The sequence below is a fragment of the Trachypithecus francoisi genome, unplaced genomic scaffold, assembly GCF_009764315.1.
Source record: "Trachypithecus francoisi isolate TF-2019V2 unplaced genomic scaffold, Tfra_2.0 Lachesis_group11, whole genome shotgun sequence".
Lineage (NCBI taxonomy): Eukaryota > Metazoa > Chordata > Mammalia > Primates > Cercopithecidae > Trachypithecus > Trachypithecus francoisi.
In genome coordinates this window covers 118,928,221-118,952,238 of record NW_022681456.1, presented here as the reverse complement: position 1 = coordinate 118,952,238, position 24,018 = coordinate 118,928,221, and the positions used below count along the sequence as shown (strand labels likewise).

The 24,018-nt window shown below is 43.3% G+C and overlaps 1 protein-coding gene across 2 annotated transcripts in view; it reads right to left on the bottom strand.

The window, feature by feature from the left end:
- Positions 1 to 307: 307 nt before the first annotated feature.
- GPR19 (G protein-coupled receptor 19) overlaps positions 308 to 24,018 on the bottom strand; it is a 29,630-nt gene continuing 5,919 nt past the window's right edge. For both annotated transcript variants that reach the window (XM_033222829.1, XM_033222828.1), the window contains one exon: positions 308 to 1,716. In XM_033222829.1, the coding sequence (XP_033078720.1) occupies positions 447 to 1,694 (1,248 nt within the window). In that variant the 5' untranslated portion in view covers positions 1,695 to 1,716 and the 3' untranslated portion in view covers positions 308 to 446. The remainder of the gene's footprint in view (positions 1,717 to 24,018) is intronic.

The window sequence follows — 24,018 nt, the reverse complement described above, 5'->3', positions numbered from 1 at the left end:
AAAGAAATATAAATCTCTGAGATAGCTGACATGGGGATTTCATTTGGAACTGAAGCCCATAGTTATAAAACTTCAGTAAGGAGGAGAAAAACCAAACAAAATGAAACTAGATTGAATCATTAATCAACGACTGTGTGTATGGCTTAGGTTTATGTTTTTGAACCAACAGTAAATAAGTGTTAAGAAAGCATTTTCTTTTTTATGCATGTAACTAATATATTAATAGTAAAAGGACTGTTGGCTGTAGCTCAAAGTGAATGCTTTCCCTAAAACATAAAAAGCAAGTAAAATAAAACCCACAAAACCCACAATAAACAAATGAATGCATTTTACGAAATAAAACATTTCCCTTGGAAAGTTGAGGGAAAACAAATATGTAAATAGCTTCTGTTTTTATAATTAAAGCTTTTTAATCTCTGGTGCATAACAATTGAAAGAATGAGAAATTAGACAAAAGTATTTGGTGGATTTGAGTTAATGGGCCAAGCAAGCTTTTTTTCCTTGGCTTCTCTGTCAAATGAGTCATAGATTGAGTCTTTGGTAATAGTTTTGGCCATGGAAGGGATTTCTGAAATGCCAACATAGTTTTTTTTGGCCATCCTTGAACTCGTTGTGATAGTATAGGCATTACTTCGGTAACATTTCATAGAGGACATGCAAAAAGTCTCTTTCATCCCTCTCCGAAAATTGGCATTATAAATTGAATACAGAGTAGGTTTAGAGGCTGAAGAACTAAAGGCTATCCATGTGATAGCTGTGAAAACAAGGGAACTTTTCTTATAGTCTTGTTCATGTGGGTGCCATAGCTGAGCTACATGAAAAGGCAGCCAGGAGAGCAAAAACAACAGATTTAAAATGAGGAACATCTTGATGGTTTTCACTTTTGTCCGAGGGACAATGTTCATTGTCCTCCTCACTGTTCGGCCATCTGTGCCTATTCTCCAAATATATTTTATGACCTTTTGGTAAAATAAAATTATGAGTGCAGATGGAATCACAAAGCCCACCAAGAAGTGGATGACAGTATAGGCTGTGCCTTCCCAAGAGGAAGGGAGGAAATAGTTACAATGACTGTCCCAGTTGGAGCCATAGAAAAAGAGCACAGGGGTCACAAAGGCTGCATCAAAGATCCACGATGCTGCGATCATTTTCTTGGCTTTTTCTCTGGACACCTTGAAGCTCAGAGGATAGACGATGGTGTAGAACCGGTCTATGCAGATGGAGAGGAGAACATAGATCTGGACACCTGGAGTGAGATATTGAAAATATCGCACAACCTTGCACATTGCACTACCAAGCGTCCACCTTCCAGTGGTGAACTGGAGCAGGACGAAGGGCGTGCTGGCAACGCTGATGAGAAGGTCAGCACATGCCATGGAGACCACAAAGTAGTTGGTGGTAGACTGAGTCCTCCTACTCCTGTGGATGACCAAACAAACCAGGGAATTGCCGAAGATAGAAAACAACCACAGAGTCCCAAAGAAGATGCTGGCTGTGGCCACTTCCCCGGGTTTCAGTCCATAGTGCAGATGTGTTTGGTTGCTCATCCAGCCGTGCTCCTCACCTAATTCCATCAGGTACTGGCTTGGCAGAGGTGTGGCTGCTGCAGTGCAGCTGCGGTTTTGGAGCGGTACCAGAAGTGTAGGAATAATCAGCTGTGGCTTGCTGTTATCCATTCTGTGAGCAAAGACCATATTCACTTTTTTTCTCTTAATTCTGGATGGGGAAAAGAAGAATGAGGCCTCCTGTTAAAAAGGTGTCATACAGGTTGGTTATGATTATGAAGGCGAATGATCTTATTTGACATTTAGATTGGTTGTCATTTGTCTATGAGTAGGACTTGTGCATTGGCAGGAAAACATAACTATTATTCAGAAAAAGCCTGGTCCCCATTTTGTTTTCATTTTAGGAGCTGTTTCAGCAGATCCCAGCTCAGGCTCTCTCTGATCTCACCTTCTCTTGAGCCTTGGTCATAATACCAAGCCCCACCCCTACACATATCCTTTTCACTGCACTCATCAGGGATCACAGAGGATTAGGGGTCTCAAATCTGGCTCATGCTAAGGGTGTTACCACCACCTGAAGATCTGCTGGCATTCTGGGCAAGTATGTGAGAAGTTCCTAATTGTCATGAGGTTGCAAGAGAGGAAAGCTTGGGCAGATGAAAACACACCGATTTTGACTATGGAAGTAGCTAACAGCACTCCGTGAATAGAGACTGGCTAGCTACTGGGAAGGGTGCTGTCCTCACTTAGTGTAGATTTTCCATCATAGAAGGATCATGGTAACACATGGAGCAATCAACACTGCTGCATGAGCCAGAAATAGCTCCTAATTTAATGACATGTGAAAATAGGTTGCTTTTTCTAGAAGACACAGTTCATGTACTAATAGCTTGCCACCTATCAGTGACATATATTTTAATGCTATTCTGTTGTTATTGTTTCATAAAATATTGACTGAAGAACATACAAGATGTCCTCTAAGAAATGGAACCAAAACAACAACAAAAAAAATGTAACTGTTAGCTAAGCATAGTGGCAAACACCTATAGTCCCAGCTACTCAGAAAGCTGAGGCAGGAGGATCATTTGGGCCCAGAAGTTTGAATCCAGCCAGGGCAACATAGCAAGACCCTATCTCAAAAAAAAAAAAAAATAGGCTGGGCACAGTGGCTCAAGCCTGTAATCCCAGCACTTTGGGAGGCCGAGATGGGCGGATCACGAAGTCAGGAGATCGAGACCATCCTGGCTAACACGGTGAAACCCTGTCTCTACTAAAAAATACAAAAAACACTAGCCAGGCGAGGTGGCGGGCGCCTGTAGTCCCAGCTACTCTGGAGGCTGAGGCAGGAGAATGGCATAAATCCGGGAAGCGGAGCTTGCAGTGAGCTGAGATCCGGCCACTACACTCCAGCCTGGGCGACTGAGCAAGACTCTGTCTCAAAAAACAGAAAAAAAAAAAAGTAACTTAAAATTAGTAAGCACTTTTTAAAAGCTTACAAAGCTTATAGTTCTTAGATATAAAAGAATACTTTAAAGTTTAGCCTTTATTTTATACTTTTTATATTATTCAGTGAGAAAAAAAGTCACACTTTTTAAACAAGCAAAAAGATGAACTAGTTGTGGGCCATTCAATTAAAACTGAGGTGATTAATACAAAAAACTAGCCGGGCGAGATGGCGGGCGCCTGTAGTCCCAGCTACTCTGGAGGCTGAGGCAGGAGAATGTCATAAACCCGGGAGGCGGAGCTTGCAGTGAGATCTGGCCACTGCACTCCAGCCTGGGTGACAGAGCCAGACTCCGTCTCAAAAAAGAGAAAAAAAAACAAAAAAAACAAAAAAAAAACTGAGGTGATTTTGCTCACAGATTATAAAGGTTCAATTTGGTCTGAATCCAGGAAACGAAGGGAAATAGTGGCAATGTAATCCGTAATAATCGTAACAATTATGGTGATTAACATAAGCGATAAGGATAAACATTAATATTTTCAAGAATGTGCCCACTAAAAGGAAAAGCCCATGTGGGGTTACAGCTACCATTTTGCTGAGATTCCATCTGGCCTGTGGCACAGGGGATGTGGCTCCAGCAACAGGCTTTTCTAGTGGTCACTAGTTTCTTTCTTGGGGGGCTCTTGTGTCTGCACCTCATAAAGAAACATTTCTCAAGTGACAGCCAGGATTAAATAATAGTTCATAATGAAACAATGGTTCTTAATGACTAAATTTTTCTTTTTCTTTTTCTTTTCTTTTTTTTTTTTTTTGAGACGGAGTCTCACTCTGTCCCCTGGGCTGGTGTGCAGTGGCACGATATCTACTCAATGCAACCTCCACCTCCCAGGTTCGAGAGATTCTTGTGTCTCAGCCTCTCAAGTAGTTGGGACTACAAGTGTGCGCCACCACGCCCGGCTAATTTTTGTATTTTTAGTAGAGACCGGGTTTCCCCATGTTGGCCAGGCTGGTCTTGAACTTCTGACTTCAAGTGATTCACCCGCCTCGGCCTCCCAAAGTGCTGGGATTACCGGTGTAGCAACTGCACCCGGCCCTTGTTTTTTCTTTGAAGGACTTTTGTACTAATTTGTGGTAGAGAAAGAAGTGTTACTACATATCATCTTCACCAAAAAGCCACATTCAATACAAGTCTGGTGCTCCAGGCAATATACTCAATGCTGTTCTGTTATCTTTAGGCTTTCTTGTCCATGAGGCAACCTTACCTAAGCAAGCTTAAGTAAGATAATTAAAATTTTAAAAAATTTTTAAAAATGTGTTTTTGCCACATAGAAAGCCAAAATAATTAAACATTCTGATCACTAAAAGATCTTTAAGCATGCTGGGAAAATGATAGCCAATGGTAAAAATAGCAACCATACTTTCTATATAAGAAATCAAGGCCTGGCCGGGCGCGGTGGCTCAAGCCTGTAATCCCAGCGCTCTGGGAGGCCGAGACGGGTGGATCACGAGATCAGGAGATCGAGACCATCCTGGCTAACCCGGTGAAACCCCATCTCTACTAAAAAATAAAAAAAAAAACTAGCCGGGCGAGGTGGCGGGCACCTGTAGTCCCAGCTACTCGGGAGGCTGAGGCAGGAGAATGGCACAAACCCGGGAGTCAGAGCTTGCAGTGAGCTGAGATCTGGCCACTGCACTCCAGCCCGGGTGACAGAGTGAGACTCCGTCTCAAAAAAAAAAAAAAAAGAAATCAAGGCCAGGCACGGTGGCTCTCGCCTGTAATCCCAGCGCTTTGGGAGGCCAAGGTGGGCAGATCACAAGGTCAGAAGATCGAGACCAACCTGGCTAACACGTGAAACCCCGTCTCTACTGAAAATACAAAAAATTAGCCAGGCATGGTGGCAGGCGCCTGTAGTCCCAGCTACTCAGGAGGCTGAGGCAGGAGAATTGCTTGAACCCAGGAGACAGAGGTTGCAGTGAGCCAAGATCGCACCATTGCACTCCGGGCTGGGCAATGGGGTGAGAGGCCATCTCAAAAAAAAAAAAAAAGAAAGAAATCAGGACGTAAGATCTAAAATTAGCATTGTCCTAGAAAATCTGGACTGCATGACCCTCATACATATAAGATTGAAATCATCTTTTCGCCTTCCTATGTGTAAAACCTATGAAACTTTAAAAAAAAATCTTTTAAGATTTAAAGTTTAAAAATAAACTAAAACAGACAAACAATTTCCCCAGACAGAACACTGTTCTAACTTTTCTGGGATGCCTGTGGCCTGAATAAAACAGGAGTCTACAGGCACTTTTCCTTAATGCACACACTTGAAAACCTGTGACCTTCCTTCTGTTTCTTTCTTCCTCTAACAACAAAACTCTGTAAATGAAACTCAAGCTTACCGCTTTAACTAAAGCCTGGGGGCGGGGGGCCCATCCATCATTTGCTCCAGCTGCTTTACACCCATGCGTATGTCTGCCCATTTCCCCAGCCCAACCACTTGGAAGCAGAGGATCCCGATGCTCAGAAACAGGACGAGGGAGCCCAAGGAATTTCTGAGTCTAGGTTTCCTCTGCTGGTGGCATGAGTTTTCACTCTACCTAAAATTGCTGCAGTTCTGAATATCCATTCAACAAACCGAGAAACTGGGCTAGGTATAAAGAAAACAAAGATACGTAGGGCCCATAAAATAAGCAGTGTGCCAAATTATAACTCAATTTGATAATAATTATCATTAACTGCTAAGAACAGAACTATGTACAAGGAGCTACCTAAGATAGAAATAGCGACCCAGTTTAAAGGCTTCACAGAAGAGGTGAAGTTTGAGCTGGGAGCTTAGAGGATGACTAGGACTTCTTCAGGAAGACAAGTGGATAAAACATTCCAGGGGAGAGAGAGAGCATGTGGATTTAATTTTGGGGTCATTTTTCTGGGTTGATCTTTTTTGGAGCCCTTTTCCCCTCAGAAACGTAGTTTCCTTCAGACCATGCCTCTCAGAGTATATAGTTTCTAAATGCCCTACAATCAAACTGACCTAAATTTTTCCTCTGGTTACAATGAGAGGTTATATTTTCTGCCTTCATGGGCAGAAATGCGGTCAGACAGTGGGTAAGAACATTAGCATATCCAGAATGCCAGAATGGTTGTGGTACCCTTGTTCATACAGCGTCTTGTTAGTCCTTTACTGCAGCATTTTCCAAGTTTGTTTTGCTCTAGCTTAGCAATGCAGTACATTGGAGTCTCCCAGGGAGCTTTATTTTTTAAATTTTTATTTATTTTATTTATTTTTTTTTTTGAGCTGGAGTCTCGCTCGGTCGCCCGGGCTGGATTGCAGTGGCCGGATCTCAGCTCACTGCAAGCTCCGCCCCCTGGGTTTACGCCATTCTCCTGCCTCAGCCTCCCGAGTAGCTGGGACTCGGGCGCCCGCCACCTCGCCCGGCTCGTTTTTTGTATTTTTTTTAGTAGAAACGGGGTTTCATCGTGTTAGCCAGGATGGTCTCGATCTCCTGACCTCGTGATCCGCCCGTCTCGGCCTCCCAAAGTGCTGGGATTACAGGCTTGAGCCACCGCGCCCGGCCCCAGGGAGCTTTAAAACATATTGATGCCTGGGTCCCAGCTTGAGGGATTTTAATTTAATTGCTCTGGAGTGCAGCCTGTGTGTTGGATGTTTCAAAGTTCCCCAGGTGATCCTGATGTGTAGCCAAGATTAAGAATATCTGCTTTAGAAATACCTCCATGTTTCTGTCTTCTCCAATAAACTATGGACTCCAGTAGGGAGATGGGGATGCTATTCTTTTTCTTCGTGCTCTACAGCTTCCGCTGAAGTTCTTTACATTAATCATTGCTTATTAAATGTTTACTAAATTGGATCTGTAAGGACAGAGAACTGAAATAAATGACTCTTACTCTATGTGCCTCTGCTAGGAGAATTAAATGCAGATAGAAAATCATTATGTATTCTCAGGGAGCTGAAACATTGGGGATCATGGTGATAGCGGAAAACATGACTCCTGATAAAAGCAGGGCAGGTGAAACGGAAGCTAGCAGGTCAACTGCTACATGAAACAGAGATCTCATTCCAGGGAAAGCGAAGGCAATTTAGGTGTCCTCAGGTTCTTGCACTTTCCTCCCAGAAAAAAGGTCTGCCATATTATAACTAAATTCTAGGGTCCCACAGTAAAGTTTCAAAAAGGCCTCCCCGGAGCTTGCCGTGAGCTGAGATCCGGCCACTGCACTCCAGCCTGGGCGACAGAGCCAGACTCTGTCTCAAAACAAACAAACAAAACAAAAACAAAGACAACAAAAAGGTCTCCCCTGCTCCATTAATTTGGATAAAATTTTTCTGAAATATAAGATCTGGTTAATTAGTAATTCTCTTCAGAGCTATCCACATCAAGTAATTTTAGGACAAGAAAGCCTTCTTCACCTCTTTCCTGTTCAACCTATCCCTTCACAGCCAGGTCTGAGACTACCATTTGATATACTCCCTTGGCTGAGGTATTGAAGGTCCTTATTTATCTCTATCTGTATGTGACCTAAAAGAGGAATCATTCATTTATCCTATTATCTACTTCTCATCCATGCAGGCTTCAAGATTAATACATGAGTGGGGAAAATGGTAGATGGGTTGTCATAGTACAGAACTGGGGGCCAGGCATGGTGGCTCACACCTATAACCCGAGTGGCCGAGGCAGGCGGATCACCTGAGGTCAGGAGTTCAAGACCAGCCTGGCCAACATGGCAAAACCCCGTCTACTAAAAATACATAAATTATCCAGGCGTGGTAGCACGTGACTGTAGTCCCAGCTACATGGGAGGCTGAGGCAGGAGAATTGCTTGAACCCGGGAGGCAGAGGTTGCAACGAGCTGAGATCATGCCACTATACTCTAGCCTGGGCGAGAGTGAGACTCTGCATCTCAATTAAAAAAAAAAAAAAAAAGAACTGGCGACTGGTTGGGTGGACCCCTGTAATGATGGGATCCTGGGGCGCCTGGGAGGAGAATGTACCTATCACTTTGCTTTGTAATTTTTATTTTGCATGTTTGTCTCCCCCATTAGGTTATGAGTTCCTTGAGGATCGGGACTATGTCTTTACTTCTATATCCCTGGGGCACATAGCTATTAAAAAAAAGGTTTAATGAATATATGAATGGGTGGATATGTTAGTAAAAATTATCCAATACTTGAAAATAAGGCAAAAAAGGACATATCCTTTTAAGGTCATACAGGGACATTATTAAATGGCCCTCTCCAAGGATTATTTAATTCTCTGGGAGAATGTATCTGTGCTTGACTTTGCTATTTAATATTTAACTAGAGCTCAGACACTGTGGAAATATTTCTATGTTAACTTGTAGATTTCTTTCTAGCAGAAAAAAATAACCCCAAAGGTTATGGACTTACTGCTCTGTAGGACATTAGCCAGTTTAGTGTTTATCTAGCAATTTTATGCTGAAATTCTTTTTTAAAAATGTCTATAAAGATGCATTCTTCAAATGCTCTTGGAACCAGCTTTATTATCTCATTGGTTCCTTCGGTATTATGTTAATAAATCGTTAACATATATTCATCCAATATTTGTATAAGTCACGATTCTAACTGTTTGAAAATCATACTTTGTTGGATGGAATGATGGATGAATGACTGGAAGCCAAAAAGAGGGAGTGGAGGACCACAGACAGGAATGGGGCATAGTTGACAAACTTTGCCTCACAATTCTGCATTAACTATTGGATAGGTTTTTCAGTTAGTTGTTGGGGTATTTCTAGACTTAAAAATACCCCAACAACTAACTTTTTCTCCTCTTGTGATTATAAAGATTCACAAATATTCTCACAAGGTAGAGAGACCATTTTTATTTCTTGAGATTTGTTTAAAAATTTAATGTCAAGGCCGGGCGCGGTGGCTCAAGCCTGTAATCCCAGCACTTTGGGAGGCCGAGACGGGCGGATCACGAGGTCAGGAGATCGAGACCATCCTGGCTAACATGGTGAAACCCCGTCTCTACTAAAAAATACAAAAAACTAGCCGGGCGACATGGCGGGCGCCTGTAGTCCCAGCTGCTTGGGAGGCTGAGGCAGGAGAATGGCGTAAACCCAGGAGGCGGAGCTTGCAGTGAGCTGAGACCCGGCCACTGCACTCCAGCCTGGGCGGCAGAGCGAGACTCCGTCTCAAAAAAAAAAAAAAAAAAATTTAATGTCAAATAAGAATTTTTATAATGTTGATGTTTTACATGACTTGGTTGAAAAAAAAATCACAATAGAAACATTTTTTGTAGAATGGTAAGTATCTGCTGGACCTATATGGCTACATATGGCTATTTACTAATGAGCAGTAAGATTACAGTCATGACAGTAGTTATAGCATTAATACTACCAAGAATTAATACTTGCTTTTGTGCTTACTATGTGCGGCACTTTATATCTGTAACCCTTCAAAGTAGGTAAAATTACTGGCCTTGTTTTACAAATGAAAAAAAAACTAAGTTCTTCCCCAAAGTCATACAGTTGGAAAGTGGTCACTCCAAAGCCCTTGCTCTTAACTACCATCGGGGTTTCCTGATCAGTGAGACCACAGAGGGCTGGATCTGAATTCAGAGAGTCAAACTGGCTGTACATAGGTGTCTTTCTTGACTCTTCATTCAAACAGAGGAATACAACGTCATCCCTAGAGCCTACCCACAGATACATCTGTTGAATATGCTAGCTCAGAAATATGTGACATAGTGAACAGTTTTAAAAAATGATCACTTCCACAATGTACCGCACAGCAGCTTAGCGTCAAAAGTGCAGCAGACATGCTGGCCTGGAGAAATAACCTTTCTTCAGGATAAAGAATGTGAGAATATTGGAATTTCAACATGATGCATAATTAACTGTTGCCTTTTAAACAGAATGAAAGCAGAATTCTAGACTTCAATTTGAATTGAAGTGAGGAAAACATTTGATCAATTGTATTATCCCAAGTAGGAAATTATCTTTTAAAATGTTCGTTGTTTAAATTCAGGAAATACCATGGTACGGAGATTTTATCTTAAACCTTTCATTGTTGTGTAGGCTTGATTTGCTTACATGTGAAAATGAGAAATGCCTGTAACACTAGTGGGCTGGGACTGGCTTACATGGGGAACCCTGAGCCAACTGTATATACATTTCTTCCCCACTTCAGGCTCAAAGACATCATGTTGATATCATGAATCAGCCATGGTAGGAGTATGGCAAACACCAAAAATTGAAGTTTTGTTTTCTTTTCCCCCCTCTGCAGAGCCAGTTGTTAAACATTTACCCGCACACCACTTCCAGTAGGGCAGGGCTTTCAGGGCAGCCTATCCTAAGTCCTGAACTTACACACATTGCTGAACTTAAAAATGGCTCAGGAGGCCACACAAGCTCTTCTGAAGCTTCCTAAGTGGCTCTCTTGCTGTGTGGCCTTGAGATAAGACTCTGGTGTATGTGTGCTTGTGTGTGTTTTATAGAGATGAGGTCTTGCTATGTTGCCCAGGCTGGTCTTGAACTCCTGGGCTCAAGCAATCCTCCTGCCTTGGCCTCCCAAAGTGTTGAGATTATAGGTGTGAACCACCATGCCCAGCTGAGATAAGACTCTGACATGAACATTAAGTGGCTTATGAAACTACATAAGGCTAGGTAGCCAGCAGCATGGCTGTGGTGGGGTAACAGGAAAACCAGAGAGGGTGAAGCATGTTCTTACAATGCCGACTCAGGTGAGTTTAGATAAAATACAGGATGCCCAGGTAAATGTGAATTTCACATAAATAACAAATAATTTTTTAGTAAAAGTATGTCCCATGCAATATCCCATGCAACATTTTGCTGGTGTCCTATATTTTTATTTGTTAAATCTGGCAAACCTACACCCAGAATGTAATCTTCTGCTAAAAAATCTATGCTTTAAATCTCACGCAGTAGGCATACTGCAAAGCAGATATGTGTGTAGGCTTTGAAGTCAGCTGCATCCTATTCCTGTCACTCACTCACTAGCTGGGTGACCTTGGCCAAGTTACCTAACCCTCTTGAGCGCCAATTTTCTTATCTGTAAAATAAGAATAGTCAGTTCCTATCTCATTTGATTATTATAATTGGATGAGAGAATATACACAGAACTTAGATGAATTAAAACATGTACACTGCCTGATATGAGGAAAACAACAGGTGTTATTTTTATATATAGGTCTACAAAACACCTAGTTCTGTGTCTGGCACATAGCAACTGCTTCAAAAATTAGTCTTTCAAACCATATGACAAACAAATTTTAGTAACCATATTACACATCACATACTATAGTAATAACACTAACATTGGTCACATAATCAAGGGTAAATGACTTTTGTGAAGGGGCCTGGGTACTTAATCATCATTTACAACGATGTTTTTAAGGGGAAAGTCTTTGAGGCCCAAATAAATAAACACACTTTCTCCAAGTTGGGGATGATTTTATGTGACACGTTGGCCAGATCAAACTTTATAAGATCTCCTACATCAAAATACATAATGCAACTGGACTGAATACGCCTTTTCCAAAAGCCCATAGAATCCATTCTGCTTAAATTATTTCCATTAGAGGCTGGGCATAGTGGCTCACGCCTATAATGTCAGCACTTTGGGAGGCCGAGGAGGGCGAATCACCTGGGGTCAGGTGTTCAAGACCAGACAGGCTAACATGATGAAACCCCATCTCTACTAAAAATACAAAAAAAAAAAAAAAAAAAAAATAGCCGGGTGTGGCAGCTGGCGCCTGTAATCCCAGCGACTAGGGAGACTGAGGCAGGAGAATTGCTTGAACCCGGGAGGCAGAGGTTGCAGTGAGCTGAGATCGCACCACTGCACTCCAACCCAGACAAGAGAGTGAGACTCCACCTCAAAAAAAAAAAAAAAAAATTACTTCCATTAGATATTTTGAATAACTGCAAAAGAACCTCACACTGTCAATGAAAACAGAGCTTCTTTCCACCACCTGAGACTCCTGGTGCCACAAGCTTATAGGCCTGGAATTTTCTCTACTGGTCTTTTTCCTTTCCTCCTCTTATATAATATATATAAGTATTCCTCCATAATAATCCAGCTCTGTACCTTTCAAACTGTTTCCTAACTGGGATCAAGCAGTTTCTCAAGCTCAGACTGGGTGTATTTTCTTTTTGTTTGGAAACTGGATATGCTTTCATGGTAACATGATTTTTTTTTAAACAGAGCTGTTTTCAAAACAACTTCTTCTAACTTCACAAAATAGCTTAAAACAACCACGAACATTCCTGGCTCAGAAATGCTGCCTATCTAGATTTAAGGGACTATTACTCTCCTGTCACATTTGCCTCTTTCTTTATCCTTCACGTGAATTCAAACATATCACCCGCTCTCACAATTACAGCATCATCCTTTTTAAAGTCAAGATCCCTATTAAAATATAAATGTTTCTTAAAGACTGGTTGTACTTTTTTTTTTCGGTTTTATATTTTATCAGTAGAGTAGTGATCTCTGAGACCCATTCATTCTATCTCTGAAATCTACGATTAGTGAAAATGAGAACAGAAGAGATGTCAAAAGCAAAAGCCATGAGGACCATCAGTAACTGAGAGAATTAAGATGGGGTGTCATTATGAGAAGGGCTGGGTGAAGGGTGAAAGGTGTAGTTAAAGAAGATAAACTTCACCTCCTTGACGGTTTTGTGAGAGAATGGATAACCACTGGGTAGATACCCTACCCAAATGAATATAAGAGAAAGGAGCCTGGGTTTTACCCCACATGTTGTCCACACGCTGCAGTCCTCCCCTAATTCTTTGCAAATAATGTTGCATGAAAAAAATGTTAGGTCATGTTGGCATCTCTTTGGGGGTGATCACCCCCATGGATGTATAAAGAATACTATTTAATATTTCTCTTCCCAACTGCTGTGTGGTAGCTTAGTAGAGTTCCTTGTACACAGCACACAGCTGCAGGTTTAATACTGAACTTCCCAACCTCCCTACATTCACACAAAATCTGTAAGGTAAGATAAAATGTAAAAGAAACAAGTGCAAAATAATTTCACCCTGGCCGGGTGTGGTAACTCATGCCTATAATCCCAACACTTTGGGAGGCCGAGGTGGATGAATCACTTGAGGTTAGGAGTTTGAGACCAGCCTGACCAACATGGTGAAACCCCACCTCTACTAAAAATACACAAATTAGCCAGACATGGTGGTGGGTGCCTACAATCCCAGTTATTTGGGAGGCTGAGGCAGGAGAATTGCTTGAACCCCGGAGGTAGAGGTTGCAGTGAGCCAAGATCGCACTACTGCACTCCAGCCTGGGTAACAGAAAAGATTCCATCTCAAAAAAAAAAAAAAAAAAATTCACCCTAAGAAATGACCATTTTGTTATGATGGCATATTCAGTCATAACATCTATCCATTTTTTAAAAAAATCACTTAGTGTGGCCAGAGTTGTGTTCATTGCTGGGGACACAGATGTTATAATAACTAGACAGACCAGATCCCTGTTTTTATGGAGCTTACTTCTTTTTTTTTTTTTTTTTGAGACGGAGTCTCGCTCTGTCGCCCAGGCTGGAGTGCAGTGGCCTGATCTCAGCTCACTGCAAGCTCCGCCTCCTGGGTTCCCGCCATTCTCCTGCCTCAGCCTCCCGAGTAGCTGGGGCTACAGGCGCCCGCCACCTCGCCCGGCTAGTTTTTTGTATTTTTTAGTAGAGACAGGGTTTCACCGTATTAGCCAGGATGGTCTCGATCTCCTGACCTCGTGATCCGCCCGTCTCGGCCTCCCAAAGTGCTGGGATTACAGGCTTGAGCCACCGCGCCCGGCTATGGAGCTTACTTCTAACATGGGAAACAAATAATAAACAGCTAAACAAATAAAAATGTCAGTAATTCAGAAATGAGTAGTGCTATGTAGAAAAAGAAAGCAGAATGAGGGACCAAGAATTGGTGGGAAATAGAATGGCAGATGGCTGATTAGCTGGTTACCCAATGACCATTCCCAACTCCTCCCTCTCCTGCCTTACTTAAGAGGCTAAAAAGCTAAGATAATAATTTCCCCACCATCCCTTTCAGCTAGGTGTGGTCACATCAATATAATCTTCTTCTGGCCAGAGACAAGAGAAAGTCTCCCAGCAGGGTGTTGGGAGGTTCTTGGAAAAATGTTTCTTCCTTGATAAAAGGAAAGAGGTGTGTGGTGAGTATTCTCATGGGCCTGGCTGCCTCTCTGCTTCTTACCGCTGTAAACTGTCATATGAAGATGTCAGGGCACTGGGTGGTATCTTCTGAGGTCAGTGGAAGTCCTGAGATTCACCAAGACACAGTGCCCTGACACTGTGGTGCTGCTAGGACACTCATCTCCACACTTACTAAATGCAATCAATGTCTTTATGGCTTAAGCCACTTTGAGTTTTGTTACTCACCTCTGAAAGCACCCTGACTGAAACAGGGTCTGGTTTTAGATGGAGTGGTTAGAGAAAGGTTCTCTAAAGAACCTGCCCCCCCATCGGGGCAGCTGAAACCCCAATGACAGGAAGCCCGCCACAACATTCAAGCGGAAGAAGTGATGAGTGCAAAGACCCTGGTGTAGGAATGAGCTTCTGGCCGGGCGCGGTGGCTCAAGCCTGTAATCCCAGCACTTTGGGAGGCCGAGACGGGCGGATCACGAGGTCAGGAGATCGAGACCATCCTGGCTAACACAGTGAAACCCCGTCTCTACTAAAAAATACAAAAAACTAGCCGGGCGAGGTGGCGGGCGCCTGTAGTCCCAGCTACTCGGGAGGCTGAGGCAGGAGAATGGCGTAAACCCGGGAGGCAGAGCTTGCAGTGAGCTGAGATCCGGCCACTGTACTCCAGCCTGGGTGACAGAGCGAGACTCCGTCTCAGAAAAAAAAAAAAAAAAAAAAAAGGAATGAGCTTCTTAGGTGGCTGTAGCATATCAATGCCAAAGAAATGATACCTGATATAACCAGAAAGGTGGGCAAGGGTAGGATCACACAGGGCATTGTAGGGCATGGTTTTATTCTATTGAAGGAAAATCCATCGCAGGTTTCAGGCAAAGGAGTGAAATGAATATGACATTTTTTTAACCCCCTCACTCAGATTTATGGTTTTTGTTTTTGTTTTTTTTGTTTTTTGAGACAGAGTCTCGCTCTGTGGCCCAGGCTGGAGTGTAGTGGCGCGATCTCAGCTCACTGCAAGCTCCGCCTCCCGGGTTCCCGCCATTCTCCTGGCTCAGCCTCCGAGTAGCTGGGACTACAGGCGCCGCCGCCACGCCCGGCTAGTTTTTTTTGTATTTTTAGTAGAGACGGGGTTTCACCGTGTTAGCCAGGATGGTCTCCATCTCCTGACCTCGTGATCCACCCGCCTCGGCCTCCAAAAGTGCTGGGATTACAGGCTTGAGCCACCGCGCCCGGCCAGATTTATGTTTTAAAAATACAACTTTAGTTGCTGTGTAGGTGGCCAAGAGTAGAAGGAGGGAGAATAGTTAACAGGCTATTTATTACACCCAGCACTTTGGGAGGCTGAAGCAGGTGGATCACTTGAGGTCAGGAGTTTGAGACCAGCCTGGCCAACATGGCAAAATCCTGTCTCTACTAAATATATAAAAATTAGCCTGGCATGGTGGTGGGCGCCTGTAATCCCAGTTACTTGAAAGGCTGAGGCAGGACAATCGCTTGAACCCAGGAGGCGGAGATTGCAGTGAGCTGAGATCGCACCTCTGCACTCCAGCCTCGGTGACAGCCACATTTTGTCTCAAAAAAAAAAAAAAAAAAAAAATCTATTACAGCCTGGGAAACATAGACCCTATCTCTACCAAAACAAAAAAAAAATTAAAAGTTAGCTGGATGTGGTGGGAGGCTCCCAGCTACTTGGGAGGCTGAGGCAGGAGAACTGCCGGAGCCTAGGAGGTTGAGGCTGCAGTAAGCTAGGATCACACCACTGCACTCCAGCCTGGGTGACAGAGCGAGACTCTGTCTCTAAATAAATAAGATGCTATTACAATAACCTAAGTAAGTGATGATGGTGGCTTAGACCAGGGTGGTGGCAGTGTAGGTGGAGAAAAGTAGATGAATATTGAAAGTATTATGGAGACAGAAACAAGATTAGTTGATGTGTGATGGGGTTAGGGATGTGGATGACTCCTAGTTTTGAGAGCCTGAGAGCAAGAGAGAAAAAGTTTAGGGAGCTTGAAATCAATAATACCATTTTAGATAAGTTAAATTCCCACTAGATATCCATGTAGAGATATCAGCTGGCTACTGAATATGTACGTTTGGAAAAATGTCTTTTGAAAACCTGTGCCCATTTGAATCAATTCATTCATCTCTCCATAAATATACACTAAGATCATACTATGCTCCAGAATGTGCTATGTTAATAATTAGATACACAATGGTAAACAAAACTGTATCCCTACCCTCATGAAGATCATAGCGTAATTAGTTGTAGAGGGGTAGAGAGTAGTAAACAGCTAAGAAGAAATGAATGTATTAAGTTGTAGTAAGTCCAATAAAAGAGTAGGCTCCTATAAGAGAGCATGGTAAGGACCCTCCCCTGGGCTGGGGTCGGGGAGGCAATGGAAGCAGCAGCAGAGATGATGAAGAATGGCTCATCTAAGGTAGACTCGCCAGGACCCCTGCTGCTGACAGATGACAAGAGTCTAGCCAACATGCCGCCTTGGGTCCCAGTCACCTTCCAGGTCCTTAACAATGTTCTAGGCTCCTTGAGGCCTGGAGTTAGGACTGTTGTGATAGTGTGTTGTCCTGGACGCAATTCAGAGGTTTTTTTGTAGACAAAAACAGCTAAATTATCACATGGGGAGCAGGTTAGAGAGAAAGAGGGATAAGTAGAGCTGAGAGGAACAAAGCATCCCCATAGATTTTGTTCTGTGTAAGAACTAAAGGACCTAGGAAGAGGAAGAGAGTCTCAGTAATGTTTGCCACTGATGTTCCCATCAGCCTGGTAGAATACAGCCTTGTCATTATTTAAAGGAAATAATATGAGTAGTAGGCAGAATGGTCCCCCAAAGATATCCATGCCCTAATCCCTGGAACCTGTGAATTTGTTACGTTATACAGCAAAAGGGATTCTGCATAATAATTAAGGTTATGAACCTTAAAGTGGGGAGATTATCCTGGATTATCCAGGTAGGCCCAACATGAGCCCTTAAATACAGAGAACTTTCTCTAGCAGCAGCAGCAGGAGAAGTCAAAGAGAGACTCCAAGCATGAGAAAGAATTGACATGCTATTGCAGGCTCTGAGATGCAGGCGCCCACGTAGAGGGATCAGGATGAGGCGTATAGGAGGTATGATGGCTCCCACCTAATAGCCATCAAGGAAACAGGATCTTGATGAGGCCTCTAGGCGTTATGATGGCTCCCACCTGATAGCCATCAAGGAAATAGGATCTTAGTCTTACAACCACAAGGCACTGGATTCTGCCAACAACCCAACTCAGCCTGGGAGGGCAGTCAACCTCAGAGCCTCTAAAAAGGATCACAGTCCTGCTAAGATTTTGATTTTGGCCCTGGGTGACTCTAAGCAGAGAACTCAGCCAAACCCACCCAGACTTCTGACCTACAGAACTGTGAGATAATAAACAGTGTTATCTTAAGCCACTAAATTTGTGTTAACTTGTTACAGCAGCAATAAAAACTAACTCAATATAGCATTTCTTACATAATTGAAAATTCATACCAGTCATTCTATCACCTTCTACCCTACTAGCGTCTGAAATATTAGAAAACCAAAAATCTTAAAGTGCTTTCTACTTCACCTTACACATTGGGCTGGAGGCTAAGAAGCCTGGGTTCTAATTCTGATTATAAGCACTCAACAAGTCAAGAGACCTTTGTCTTATTTTTATTTCAGCATAAGGACCTTAAGTACATCAATCTCCCTGAACCTCTGTTTCCATATCTACAATAGGCATGAGTTTGCCTAGTGATTTCTAAGGTCATTTCAGCTGTATGAGCAAAAAGTGACAGGTGGACATTGTTATCTGAGATGAGCTCTTTTAATTTATAACCGACCACTTTCACCTGGCAGAGAGCTCGTCCTCAGAGTGCATTTTGATGGGAGGAGAGGGAAGTTGTTTAGGGCTGCTGGGGCCCAGCACTGAGAGTTTTTGATATCAAAGATCAGTAGCATGGGTCTCCAAAGGAAAGACGAATTTTCCCTAGGGTCCAGCCCAGACTTCACAGTAACTATCCTAGATGTGTCAACAACTTCTTACTGAAGATTCCTTGCAAGAAGTGGTCTGGTCAGAGAGGACCTGCCACCTGTGTTTGCTTTCCATTTCAATACCAAGCCTCTCAGGGAAGAGCAACATTTCTAGAACCCCTGAGAGTCCTCTGTCAGTTTTCTACACCTTTCTTCCCAGTATGAGGTCTTTCAAATTCTGAAGAAAACAATTTGACCAAGGAATTTGCACCTCACTACATTCAATTCATTACAACAAACATTTTTTGAACACCTGCTGTGTGCTCGTTGAATTAGAGGGAACCAGTTGTTTTGGAGGTGAATGTTTGGTTTCATTTCTAAGTTCTGACTTCAGTATCAAGAGGCAAAGACTAGACTTATTAAAGTCAAAGCAAAGAACAATGAAGTAGTTGACATTTACAGCTATTTGAAAAGAAGGTGAAGGACTTGTTAAGAAGCGAGTATCAGCACTGAGCAGGAAGTTAGTAAGCATTGTTTCTCAGGAGCAGTCACCTTCTGTCTCACATCTTATTCATATCAACATTCCGGGTAAATTGATCTGTACCACTGTCCTCAGTCAGGGTTTTCTAGAAAGTAACCTTCAAGTTTATGAAGCAGATGTTATTTTTTATTTTTTTTTTTTGAGACAGAGTCTCATTCTATCTCCCAGGCTGGAGTGCAGTAGTGCGATCTTGGCTCACTGCAACCTCTGCCTCCTGGGTTGAAGCGATTCTCGTGCCTCAGTCTCCCGAATAGCTGGAATTACAGGCATGTGCACCACGTGCAGCTAATTTTTGTATTTTTTAGTAGACATGGAAAATGAAAAATGAAAGTCTTCCATTTATATTTGTATATTTGCTCTATTACTTGAGAATTTTCAATTCTGCGTTGCACAATGTTGGCCAGGTTGGTCTTGAACTTCTGGCCTCAAGTGATCCACCCGCCTTGGCCTCCCAAAGTGCTGAGATTACAGGCGTAAGCCACTGCGCCTAGCTGCAGATGTTAAATTTAATGTCTCATTAACGTGTATTTTTTCATGGACAAATTATGTGACTATATGAAAACATGGCTAAACATGTATTTTCATATATTTCACATGGATAATATATACAGTGCCATTTGTTTTTAGACAGTTTATAAATGATCATTTCTCAGTGCTTCTTAATTCAATTCTCTCTGCATATCAGTAATGGTTAATTCAAATCACCTATGCTGGCTAGGCGGGGTGGCTCACACCTATAATCCCAGCACTTTGGGAGGCCGAGGCAAGTGGATCGATCACCTGAGGTCAGGAATTCGAGACCAGCCTGACCAACATGGTGAACCCTGTCTCTACTAAAAATACAAAAATTAGCTGGGCGTGGTGGTGGGCGCCTGTAATCCTAACTACTTAGGAGGCTGAGGCAAGAGAATTGCTTGAAGCTGGGAGGTGGAGGTTGCGGTGAGTCGAGATGGCACCAATGCACTTCACCCTGGGTGACAAAAAAAAAAAAAAAAAAAAGGCCGGGCGCGGTGGCTCAAGCCTGTAATCCCAGCACTTTGGGAGGCCAAGACGGGCGGATCACGAGGTCAGGAGATGGAGACCATCCTGGCGAACACGGTGAAACCCCGTCTCTACTAAAAAATACAAAAAACTAGCCAGGCGAGGTGGCGGGCACCTGTAGTCCCAGCTACTCGGGAGGCTGAGGCAGGAGAATGGCGTAAACCCGGGAGGCGGAGCTTGCAGTGAGCAGAGATCCGGCCACTGCACTCCAGCCCGGGTGACAGAGCAAGACTCCATCTCAAAAAAAAAAAAAAAAAATCACCTATGAAGCAATTTTCAATCTTTCTTCTTCAGAGGCACATGACAAATGTGTTCATATGTGTGATATACCCCCATATGTCCAGAATTATGTGCAATTCTAGGAGCTCGACCTGTAATTTCAACCCTTTAATCTCCATCTAAGAAATCATACTGAAAAAAACATTATTATGTATATATCCTTAAATTTATTGGAATTAAAAAAACAATGATTATTTATTAGTAAGCAGTTATTTGCAACATGCTCTGTTTGAGACACAGCAATATATTTTGACACCTTTGTTGATATACACTGTCCTGATAGGCCACAAATGTACACATGAAATCTAAATTCTTGAAGGCTAAGGTGCTTGGCACAGAGAACCAGTGAGAAAAGTGCAGTTATTCTCTCTCCTGGGCAACTGTGAGCTTGTAACTAGTTCTCTGAGTCTACTAATAAGCATTTAATAAGAATCTACTAATGAGCACTTTTCTTGATCCATAAAGCCACTGACATTCCAGCAAAGTTTCATGGCCTGCACCCAAATTTGAAGATTTATTTCTCCCTTTGGATATAGAACAAAATGACTTTATGTGCATTTTATTTCACTTTATTGAGTTGGTGCAAAAATAACTGCAGTTTTTCCCATGAAAAGTAATGGCAAAAACTGCAATTACTTTTACACCAACCTAATATTTTATTTTGAGACAGAGTTGCACCCTGTTACCCGGGCTGGAGTGCAGTGGTGTCATCTCAACTCACTATAGCCCCTGCCACCTGGGTTGGAGAGATTCTTGTGCATCAGCCTCCTGAGTAACTGGAATTACAGGCGCACGCCACCATGCCCAGCTAACTTTTGTATTTTTTGTAGAGATGGCGTTTCTCCACGTTGTCCATCTGCTCTCAAACTCCTGACCTGGAGTGATCTGCCCACCTCGGCCTTCCAAACTACTGGGATTATAGGCAGAAGCCACCGCGTCTGGCTCTTTATGTGCATTTTAAATAGGAAGAGGCTATACAGTATAGTGGCCGAGAGTACAGGTTCTAGACTAGTGGTTCTCCATCAGAGATAATTCTGCCTCATAGTGAACATTTGGAAATGTCTAGAGACATTTGTGGTTGTCATATCTGGGAGAGGGAAGTGTTACTGACACCCGGTAAGGTAGAAGCCACAGATGCTGCTAAACATTCTACAATGGGTTGGGCACAGTGGCTCATGCTTGTAATCCCAGCACTTTGGGATTTTGGGAGGCTGGGGTGGGAGGATCACTTGAGGCCAGAAGTTTAAGACAAGCCTGGGCAACATAGTGAGTCCCTGTCTCTATCAAAAAAAAAAAAAAAAAAAAAGCTGGGCATGGTGGTGCATGCTTACAGTTCCAGCTCTTTGGAAGGTTGAGGTGGGACCATCATAGACCTAAAGGGAAAAAACTAACACGCAGAAGATAGGGCATGTTGGGCCCTAGGAGTTTGAGCCTAGGAGTTTCAGGCTGCAGTGAGTCACGATTGTACCACTGCACTCAAGACTGGGTGACAGAGTGAAACCTTGTCTCTGGAAAACAAACAAACCCAAAACACTAGGCCGGGCGCGGTGGCTCAAGCCTGTAATCCCAGCACTTTGGGAGGCCAAGACGGGCGGATCACGAGGTCAGGAGATGGAGACCATCCTGGTGAACACGGTGAAACCCCGTCTCTACTAAAAAAATACAAAAAACTAGCCGGGCGAAGTGGCAGGCGCCTGTAGTCCCAGCTACTCGGGAGGCTGAGGCAGGAGAATGGCGTAAACCCGGCGGGCGGAGCTTGCAGTGAGCTGAGATCCGGCCACAGCACTCCAGCCTGGGCGACAGAGCCAGACTCCGTCTCAAAAAAAAACAAACCCAAAACACTACAATGACAAGGACAGTCCCCGACCCCCACCACAACAAAGAATTATCTGGCCCCAAATGCCAATGGTGCTAAGGTTGAGAAAGCCTGGTCTAGAGTCAGCCTGCTCGGGGTTCAAGTCACTTATAATCTGTATAGCTGTTGGTAAATTATTTTACATGTTTGTGCTTATTGAGTGTCTTCAACAATAAAATTAGAATAAGTAAGGCTGGGCACGATGGCTCATGCCTGTAATCCCAGCACTTTGGGAGGCCAAGGCAGGTGGATCACAAGGTCAGGAGATCGAGACCATCCTGGATAACACAGTGAAACCCCATCTCTACTAAAAATACAAAAAATTAGCCAGGCGTGGTGGCGGGCACCTGAAGTCCCAGCTACTCCGGAGGCTGAGGCAGGAGAATGGTGTGAACCTGGTAGGCGGAGCTTGCAGTGAGCCGAGATCACGCCACTGCACTCCAGCCTGGGCAACAGAACATGACTCTGTCTCAAAAAAAACAATAATAAATAAAAAAATAAAATTAGAATAAATAAAAACAATATTCATTTTATTGATTTTTTATAATAAAATAAATTACACAAGAAAGGAGCTAAGGACAATGTCTGGAACAAAGCAAGTGCTCAATAAATATTTGCTTTTGTTATTATATGCATTGAAAAAAATTGAGAATACACCAAAATTTTAACAGTGATTGTTTCTAGGTGGCAAGATCATGACTGATTTTTATTGTCATTATCCTTTTATACTGCTTTATATTTTCCAAATTTTCTAGAATGATATTTGTATTAATCTAATATTCAAAAACATGTTTTAAAAGAATGCAGACAAAAGAACTTTACTTGTGATATAGTAAAAAAAGCACAGAATTTAAAAAGACCTAGATTCAGATCCTGATTCTACCTGCCATCTGTGGACACTGAACAGGTAAGTTAATCTCTTTGAGCTTCAGTTTCCTCAGCGAAAATTGGGGCTAATAATGCATATCATAGAGAGTTGCTATGAGAATTAAACATGACAGACATGCAGTGTCTGGAAGAGTATACTGAATGAAAGGCTCCAGGAGATGACTGCTTTAAAGGTTTGGTCAAGGGAAAATGACTCTACAAACAGGCAAATATATTAATGGTGGTAACTCCCCTTTTGCCTTTTATTTTTTTTTCTTTTTTTTTTTTTTTTTTTTTGAGGCGGAGTCTCGCTCTGCCGCCCGGACTGGAGTGCAGTGGCCAGATCTCAGCTCACTGCAAGCTCCGCCTCCCGGGTTCACGCCAATTCTCCTGCCTCAGCCTCCCGAGTAGCTGGGACTACAGGCGCCCGCCACCTCGCCCAGCTAGTTTTTGTATTTTTAGTAGAGACGGGGTTTCACCGTGTTAGCCGGGATGGTCTCGATCTCCTGACCTTGTGATCCGCCCATCTCGGCCTCCCAAAGTGCTGGGATTACAGGCTTGAGCCACCGCGCCCGGCCTATTTTTTGTTTCTTGAGATAGGGTCTTGCTTTGTCACCCAGGTTGGAGTGCAGTGGAGCAATCACTGCTCACTGCACCCTCAACCTCCCAGGCCCATGCAATTTTCCCCCCTCAGCCTCCCGAGGAGCTGGGACCACAGGTGCGTGCCACCACACCCAGCTATTTTTGTAGATCTCCCTGGTTTTTGTTTTGTTTTGTTTTGGTTTGTTTTGGTTTTGGTTTTGGTTTTTGAGATGGAGTCTTGCTCTGTCACCCAGGCTGGAGAGCAGTGGCACAATCTCAGCTCACTGCAACCTCCACCTCCCGGGTTCAAGCAATTCTCCTGCCTCAGCCTCCCCAGTAGCTGGGATTACAGGCACCTGCCACCATGCCCAGCTAATTTTTGTATTTTTAGTAGAGATGGGGTTTCAGCATGTTGGCCGGGCTGGCCTCAAACTCCTAACCTTAAGTGTTCTGCCCACCTCGGCCTCCCAAACTGCTGGGATTACAGGCATGAGCAACCATGTCTGGCCTAAGGTCTCCCTATGTTTAGGCTGGTCTCAAATTCCTGGGCTCAAGCAATCCTCCCACCTTAGCCTCCCAAAGTACTGGGATTACAGGCATGAGTCATGGCACTCAGCCTCCCTTTTCCTTTTTAAGCCATCCTCTCAGAGATCACAACTCCCATGTCATCCAATTTTTTGCCTTGGCTGATAGAGAAGAAACTGCGTCCACACTCTGGTCCTTCTTTCTCCTCTCCCCTCCCTATATACACCCTAGGAACATAT